The sequence below is a fragment of the Poecilia reticulata genome, linkage group LG16 (assembly GCF_000633615.1).
Source record: "Poecilia reticulata strain Guanapo linkage group LG16, Guppy_female_1.0+MT, whole genome shotgun sequence".
Taxonomy (NCBI): domain Eukaryota; kingdom Metazoa; phylum Chordata; class Actinopteri; order Cyprinodontiformes; family Poeciliidae; genus Poecilia; species Poecilia reticulata.
In genome coordinates, this window is record NC_024346.1 from 18,700,407 (window position 1) to 18,709,361 (window position 8,955).

Genomic DNA, 8,955 nt, shown 5'->3' on the forward strand with positions numbered 1-8,955 from the left:
GAGTAAGCTGCACCCATGTTCTCTTCCCTGCAGATAAACTCCTTCCCCCTTATATCCTCGTGTGCAATATAATATTGTGTTAAGTTCTATTGAAAACAATATTGAATTGTTGGACACAATTGAAAATGGCAAACTTAGTTCAGAAAGGGCACTAGGAATACACCGTACACAGAGTGAAACTTGGTGTTGAAAAGTAATCCCAGAGAATGAATATTCCTTCAGGTAGAACTTGTTTTTTGTACAGATGAATAAAATTATGAGCAGGTCTGAAAATTGGCAAATTATTATTCAAAACCTCTGGTATCTGCTAGAAAGCCAAAAGAAATGAGCACCTTTCTAAGCATATGCCTAAAGTCTTAAAAGAAAAAACTTCAACAGAAGAAAAAGTAATTTTATAAAATCTTGTCTGAATTCAGAATTAAACCTGAAGAGTTTTTTCAACAATAGATGTCCTCACAATAGCAAAACAGACATATTTTAATGTAAACATTGCGAAAAGCTGACAAAGCATTGTATTTATCTTTCAAAGACTACAGATCCATGAATTTATTTGTAGTATTTGATCCACACCAAAAGTTACCCAGATGCATATTACAATTAATGAAAAAGTTAATTTCCAACTGGAAAAACACATGCAATGACCAAAATGTACATCTATTTAGCATGACTTTATTATATCATTAACAGGTTGCACTAGCCACTAAAGTTACATAGATACTTTTCGGAGAGAGATTATTTATTCATACACAATCACATGGGACAAAAAATAACTTTAGACATTAGGTAATTAAATTATGTTAATTATTTCTCTTTTGATTTAATTTCCCCCTCTCCGAGATTCTCTGAGCTCCCTTGAGATTCTCCTGGAAGCAACACATCAAAATGTTCACGAGGCGAGTAAGGAAAAATGGAAGGTGACATGCAGTATTGAGCTGTCAAGCTTTCAGTCTAGCAGATTACTGTTCATGGCTGAGCTGAAATGAAGCATTATGAACAGGCTTTGGTATGAAAACAGAGCTCTGTTAGACAGGAACTTAAACAATTGTTCAGTAATGAGACAAACGCACCTTGACGGCTCATAATGGAGAATAGCAAGCCTGGGAAAGAGGGCTCAGTGAGAAATATTGAGATGCATCTCCAGGCGTTCAAACCCCACCAAGGAAATTTGTGGATTTTTACAGACTTAAATTGCATCTTGCATCCTGTAGGTAAATATTTTCATTGAAGGAATGCATTGATTTTTGTTGGAGACCTGCAGGGCTTTTCAGTCAAAGGGAAAAATATATGCAGCGCGCTGCGTACAGCAACACTGCTGCGATGAATACTTGATAGAATAAAGGCGGACATGAAGTGAAGACAGGTAAGAGCTTGAAACTTCATGTTTGTGCTCACAATCTGAGCCAGTAAAGGTGATGCTGATTCTGATCTGCTAAAGGCAAGTAAGTAAGTCAGAGTATTCAGCCAATGATCTGCAGCTTAACAGCTTCATGTTGCGTCTAAACTGCTAAGTTGTAGCCACTGATAAAGGAAGTAAGCATGCATGTGCTACATATTCAATTTATAACCACTCAATAAAAAACATAATAAAAGTTGTATAAATGTGAGTATTGATGTTTTCAACTTGCGTTGAGGATAATGCAGACGTTTAGCAGAGATTTAAAATATTAAAGTAGGTGACGTGTTATTGCAGCTCCTCCACTGCCTCTCTTAATTTGTATACCCTTTTCAAAACCATTCTGAAGCTTTCTTCCACTTCGCAATAATAGGCTACATTTTATTGCTTTATTAGATCAAATTCCAGTAAAAAAAGAAAAAAAAAAACCCCACTAATTTGTGGTTGCGTCATAACAAAATATGAAAAATATATAATATTTTTTGCATGGAACTGCAGGTACAACAAATTATTGCAAATGTCTGAGCAGCATTGGATAAACTATCGCCAGGGTACAATAGTAGTTTGAACGAATATGCCAAAAGGGTTTTTATTCAAATATGCACAGATTTTCTTAATGTATGATTCTGCAGGTCTGCAAAAGGGACTTAGTGTAAAATACAATTTTATACTAAAATTATTTGATTTTTGACTTGAATTTTTACATTGTTTATATTTCATACGAGAAGATTATTACACAATTTTTTTTTTTTTTGTAAATACCATTTGATATTTGACAAAGAGCCACAAGAAGAACTGCTTTTCTATAAAGCAGAGAATATCTGTTTGTTGCAGTAGCCACATATGAAGCTCAGCTTAACCCTTTCCTCGTCTCAGTCTCCCTCTTTCTCTCTGACCGCAAATTCCCAGCATGGCTTCTCCGCTTCACCAACGCTTTAAGCTGAATTCCGGTCCGAGAGAAAACAGGATTATAAAGTCTGGCCACAGATATGGCTTCTCTCGTCTTCAGATGAAACTGTGCTAAATACCGCTCAGTATGATCCCATTGTAGGGACTCCGTAAGACCAGCTGTCAGATCTGAAAAGTCTTTGTAGTCGGTGGGGGGAGGGAGGGGGGCCCCTGTCATCAGGTTCTCATCTGGATACACACTGGAAAATGTTAATGTCAGATGGGTCAAAAGGATGATGTCTGCTTGGGTGGCACCGTGAGCCTCTGTTGCTTCTGCTCCAGTGCCAACCGCACACATGTCAGTTCATTTCTATCTCTAACAGACTGATTCATGCCTACCTGCAGGCCCGTGTAGGATGTGAGGGGCGGGGAGGGATTGTGGGTAATGACGATGACTCGGCGGCTTTGAAAAAGAGGCAGAAGGTGGAAGGGGGCATGAAAAGAGGAGCAGAAGTCAAAAACTAACCTAACAGTGCAACATAAGGATATTTATTGAGAGAAAAACAATATTTATCCTGTTGATACTCCTGACTGCAATGAGGTGACAGAAATTTTCAAATCTTTACTGTAGCTTTCTTCTTGCCTTCTATTCAGCAAACAGTTTGCAATTTATGTCAGTGAATTAGATCAACTTATTATTTTAAGGATAAAAAGTAAAAACAAAACTTTAAAGTTGAAAAACTTACATTTATTTTTGCTCTTAATCTTCAATGTAATTTAAACCAAGTTCTAGAAAAAAATCAAACAAACAAAAAACGGCAGGAGTATATACTTCTTTACACCAATTTACTCAGTACCTACTACTGAGTCAAGTTATTTGATTGGAATCATTGTCTCAATCTAGACTAATTCTCCTCGCAATTCAAAGGGTAGATCATAATCCCGCTCCGGTTGTTGATTTTCCGTGAACTGCCCTTCTCTCTTGACACCCTGTAAAAAGAGAGATTACAGTTACTGTGGAAAATGATTTTCCTCATTGAAAACTAATCTACATATCAGACTAAGATAATCTGAATAAATATATTAAGGGAAAATGTTATCCACAGCAACCTGGTTACGCATAAAAAATTGTTCTGGGTTCTTGTGTGACGTCCTTGATGAGTTGCCGATACACTTCCAGGAATGTTCTCTACTGCTTCATGTTGTTTTTTTTCCTATTTGCAGATAACGGTTTTGAAACTTAGTCTTATTTTCTACTTCATTTATACTTTATCTGAAAGGTTCTGTTTAAGTTATTTTATGATTCTTCAAGGTTTCATGGTACATAAGCTTGGCTTTGGCAGGTAAAATTAAACTCAACTTCCCGAAAAATGACAGTAGGAGCAATTTGCTTTTAATAACGTTTTCCTCTAAAGTGAAACACTTGAGAACTTCTTTTTATATTAAAATTTGCTTGATGGTGACAAAAAGCCCCCCCCCCCAAAAAAATAGCAAGAGAAATGCGAAGGATGTAAAAGCTTTTTTTATATTTTGGTAATGCATTAAATCTTTTAAATGTGTTTGTTATATAACTGTTCCAAATAGTTATTATTTATTAATTTTTTTTCAAAGACCTGAGGGTCGGTTGGTGACCTCCAGTCCTCTGCTTGCTGGATCAGTCTGCGATCAGAGAAAAGTGGACGGTAGGCAGGAAGAGAGGAAGCCAGTGTGTCCGGGTACACTCGTCTGTCACCCAAATCTTCATACAGATGGCTTTCAAAGTTCACAGGAACGGCACCTTTAACAGCCCATACACAATCACAGCATAAATATGGATTAAAACATAAATATGGATCACTGCAATTTTCTGTATCTGCCTAAAAGAAACAGTCTCTTTTCACTCTCCACTCGCCAGAATGCAAGGTGTTGGCTAATGCCTTGGTAAAGCAAAAGTGTTTGTCGTGTCTCACCGAGGCCATGTCTGTCCTCAGGATGTGGACCATGGTACGGTTTATAGTCACCAGTAGGATAATAATAATGGGAGTCTTCCTGAAACTGGTCAAACAGACAACATTTCATTATATAAAGCATCACAAAGCACAAAGCTTTTCCACTTATCAGTAGTTCAAAGGTCGTCTTCACCTCCGATGTGGATGTGCTTTACTTATTGGCAAGATAATGCGACACATATTGGCAACACGACAATTTCAAAGGCAGACCTGGAATGGTTTCTTTATGCCGCTTTGCTCAAAATAATAACACGACAACGCCAGTAATTACTCTGTGTACCATCACTGCTGGCGAAACCTTCATCTTCATAAATACTAAAGTTAAGTTGATAATGAAAAGCAAGAGAAATGTGAAAGGGAAATCTCCTAAACAACGATTTTCACCCCAAATATAGCAAAAAAAATCATTAAAACCAATTAAAACACACCTGGTAATCTTTGTTTAGTCTGAATAAATGGCACACATTAAGTGTAAAATATTTCTCCTATAATTCCTTCAGTAGCTAGCTAGGCTGCGGTGTTTATGTTTCTCAGTCTATGCGAATGCAAGTGACTTTTTCTATTTAAACCAATTCTTAAGAGAAGAAATGTTCTGCTTTGCTTTCTGCTTTTTTTTCCCTATAATTTTATGTTAATGTCAAACTTTTCTAATGGAAATTCTAGTACAAATATAGTAAAAAAAAAAAACTGTTTTCAACAAAAAAAAAATTGTTTTCTACATTTTTCAGAGCTGTATTATGCTTCAGCAAAAAGTTAAAAAAAATAAATAAATAGATTTTTACATATCTTTACCAGAAGTGAAAATAAATGTTAAGGGCACCATATAAAGTTATTGGGAGGGGGCAGGGGGGGGGGGTGATGTTCAAAGAATGAAATGTTGCAGTGACATATTGAGAGATACTATGTCTTAGGGCATAACCATATCAAATACAAGATTGTTTCAAGTGAAATCCAGATATTGCTGAAGGTAAACATGCTTTAAGTCCGTTAAAGTGAAGTGAGCTCTACCTTCATGTGTGTTTGTGAATTGATTCTCCTCTGACCGCACAGCCTGATCTGTTTTCTCTTACCTCAATAAACTGTTTTCTTCAATCTTAAATCCTTGTTGGCCTTTTAAAAGAACAAAATGATCATTTCTCCAAGATCAATGTGTATTTTGAATGCTAATTGTGGGCTATTGATCGATGTTCCATCCCTGCGCACAACCAAAGGTTTCATTAGTTTATTTATCCCTTTTCCTTGTTACGGCTGAAGCCTCCACTTCCTTTGCTGCCAGATCTCTTCACCCTGTGCCTCACCTCCTTCCTCTACTCATCTGTTTCTTGGTGTCTCTGCAGATTATCTGTTGCCCTTTTCTCTTTCCCTCCCCCCCCATCCCCTCCTCCCTCTTTCTTACCGCTGTGTAGCTCTCATAGACGTTGGTCTCTGTTTCAGATCCAGTGTCAACGAGGAGGGTACGTTGGGCTCCAGTGTTGATTTTTTCTCTGCTCTCGTACTTATTGGAGTTGCCAGTTGATTGACTTGACCTGCATGTAGAAATCAGAGTTCATCTACTTCATGGTTATACTGCTGATTAGAGATGTGCCAATCAGGTTTTTTCCTGCCGATTCCGATTCTGATCACAGATACCGATCACCGATACCGATCACATAATTATTATTTTTTTAATCATCAGAACTACCGGTTACATTATGTGGAAAAAGTAACCATGAATTCACCTAAATTTAGACAAAAACTTGTTTTTAACAACTTTTCCCAAGAAAAAAACAAAACAGGCATTGTGCAAATTGTACTGCTATTGGTAATACTATCTTTAACAGACTGAAACTACTGCTACTGAGACTACTGCTAGATCTGAGTGGCTGTTTCTGACTGAGCGGAGTAATTATGCAGAACAGAGAAGAGATTGATTATTTTTTCGGAGATTATCTGTCTCATGTTAGGACAGCGAAAGTTTTAATACGTATGTAAAATGTATTTTTTTTAGGTTAGATGCTGCAGCTTTAAGCAGAGGTTTGGTGTGAGAGTCACTACCAGGTGGAGCAGAAGCGGCGCTCCGTCTGTGAAATATTACTACCTGTAGCGCGTAGCAGCGGTTCAACAGCGAGAGCAGAACCAGCGTCTAACATTGCAGCTCGAAGACTTAAATATTTTTGCGGGTTATTTGTTTAGCTTTCTGACCGTCATGCTAATCCGGGTGAGTGTTTGTAGCTGTGCGCTGCTTTACCTGCTATCTGATCCTCCATATGTCATTTTTACTGCATTGAGCCTCGATGTAGCCAAACTCTGTCAAGTATGGCATTGTTTTTATGCCACATTAGCTTCGTCGTGTTGATGCATTTTGACGTGCTTCAGTTTTCCGCTGCAACATGCAAACTTCCCCATTCACTCAGTGCGATAGTTTCACGTCGCTTAGGATTTGTTGCTGCGCGTTTGCTYMGTGTGAAGGAAAGAGGAGACCAGCTGCACAGGCAGGCTGCGAAATGAGATGCAGGTGATCGGTTTGTGTGATCGGCAACAAGAGACCGTGATCGGCGATCACCGATCATATACTTTTTCATGGAAATCGGCCGATTATGATCGGTGGCCGATCGATCGGCATACCTCTAATGCTGATAATTAATCCCAAGTGTGTTTTAACAGATATACTAACAGCACAGTTGCCATAGAAACTTATTTCTTATTAACATTTGGGCTTTCATTACTGCAGGGCATTGGAAATAAAGTATTTACAATTATCAATGTTTTTATTAAGAATCTGGTGTAGACCATGACAAAGCAGTGTGTAATGATGAATTGCAAAAAAAAAATGATGCATAAATTTCAAAGCTTTTATAAATAAAGTAAGAAGAGGGAGGCGTGCATTTACATTCAGTCACCCCGAGCCATTACTTTATAGAGGCCCCTTTCACTGCACTTACAGCTGCAAATGATTTTGAGCATCCCTCTATGAGCTTTGCATAATCCAGAAAGGTTATTGTTTTCCGCAGTCATCTCTGCGGGTGGAGAACAACTTTTAAGTCTTTCCACACATTTTTAAATGGATTAACATCCATCCCTTGATTGGACCATCCTAAAACACGAATATGCTTTTTTCCAACCAATTGTTGCTCTGCCTGTTATTGTCCTGCTGAATGGTAAACTTCCATGATAGGCACAAGTTTCCCTTTAATTGACTCAATCCACAATCTCATCAGCTCTGTTCAGCTTCCCCACAGCATGACGTTGTGACCACCATGTTTCACTGCAGGGGTTGTGTGTTCAGGGTGTTGTGCAGGGTTAGTTTTTGCCTGCATATTATGTATTTTACATGCAGATCTTCTGACCAAAGCCCCCTGCATGGTGTTTTGTGGCCACTTTAAAAGGAACCTCCTATGTCCTGTTTTTTCCTGAAGTGGGTTTCTTTTTGCCACTCTTCCATAGCAAATAACAAGTCAGTGGATTCTCCCAACTGAACTGTGACTTCCTGTAACTTTTCAGTAAATTTCCACTGGTCTCTTGGTTGCTTCTGTGATTAACCGTAGCTAGTGTTATCACAGGTCATGTATTCCAGTTGTGCCACCATTTTAGGGCAATGAACTTTAAGTGCGATATGCAAAACTTGTTTTTTATAGCATTATCCCACGTTAAATGTATCCATATTTTAATCCCTAGACTGTTGTGCTGTGTTTCTCTGTCTTGAAGATAGTTTTTGTTCAATAACATTCTCAAGCAAACTTCTGAGGCTTTCATAGAACCTACACTGAAATTAGATTACAGATTACAGACAGGTTAATCGTATTTACTATTTAGGTGGCTTCTGAGGGAAACATATGACTATGAATTTTATTTGGGGTTATCAGGATCATACACACGGATGCCAGAAAGAACACTTAAAAACCACACATCGTTTTCCATCCATGTCACCATTGTACTCCATGTTGCTTTGGTCTATCACATAAAATTGGAAAAAAATACATTCAAGCCCATGTTCATAACGTTTAAATGGTTTTACGTGGCATCATATTGTGGTTTCTTGGCAGTTCTGCATGTGTGATGCAAGGTTCAAGACACCAATTTAGACAGAGTTTTATCTAATCTTGTTTTGCCTCCTCAGCTGCCTCCAGCACATTAGTGAAAAATCACAAAATGTGTGTATCTCCTTTTCTTCCAGTGAACTCCGAAACCTTGACTTACACATCCTCTTCACTCTTCTGTCCATTCACCACACTGTCCCTTTCTGCCTCTGTAGGGGGAACGAGATACAAGGAGAGCTACTCTATCAAACGTTGAATTTGATCAAAACACTAAAGAGGCCAGAGAGCAAGAGTGAATGAAAGATTAGTGAGATGTGAAAGAAATTCAATGTAAAAAAAAAAACAGAGGGCAAAGGAAGGTGCTGAAGGAAAGAAAAACCTGAAAGATTGAGAAGGAGGACTTGATGGTTAGGCTGATGAACAAATGGAAAGAGACAAAAGGGGAGAGAGAGAGAGGAAGGACATGAAGCCGGCCAATGAGATAAAAGATATGAGTGCAACGTGGAAGTGACAGTTTTGAGGGATGAATGTGGAGCGAGGTAGAGGCTCAGATGGTGAGCAAAAGGAGAGGAGACAGGACACACAAACAGAAAGAGGAGCACGGAGCAATGAGGTGGTGCTGAGCTGACAATTACATCATTGCTCAGAGTAATCTCTTTAGAGTCTTGCG

At 38.4% G+C, this 8,955-nt stretch overlaps 1 protein-coding gene across 4 annotated transcripts in view; it reads right to left on the reverse strand.

Annotated features, from left to right (window-relative positions):
* Positions 1-649: 649 nt before the first annotated feature.
* nphs1 (NPHS1 adhesion molecule, nephrin) overlaps positions 650-8,955 on the reverse strand; it is a 62,634-nt gene continuing 54,328 nt past the window's right edge. For all 4 annotated transcript variants that reach the window (XM_008432426.1, XM_008432425.1, XM_008432427.1 and 1 more), the window contains 5 exons: positions 8,446-8,494; positions 5,666-5,795; positions 4,231-4,315; positions 3,895-4,058; positions 650-3,271 (listed from right to left, as the gene is read on the reverse strand). In XM_008432426.1, the coding sequence (XP_008430648.1) occupies positions 3,182-3,271; positions 3,895-4,058; positions 4,231-4,315; positions 5,666-5,795; positions 8,446-8,494 (518 nt within the window). In that variant the 3' untranslated portion in view covers positions 650-3,181. The remainder of the gene's footprint in view (positions 3,272-3,894; positions 4,059-4,230; positions 4,316-5,665; positions 5,796-8,445; positions 8,495-8,955) is intronic.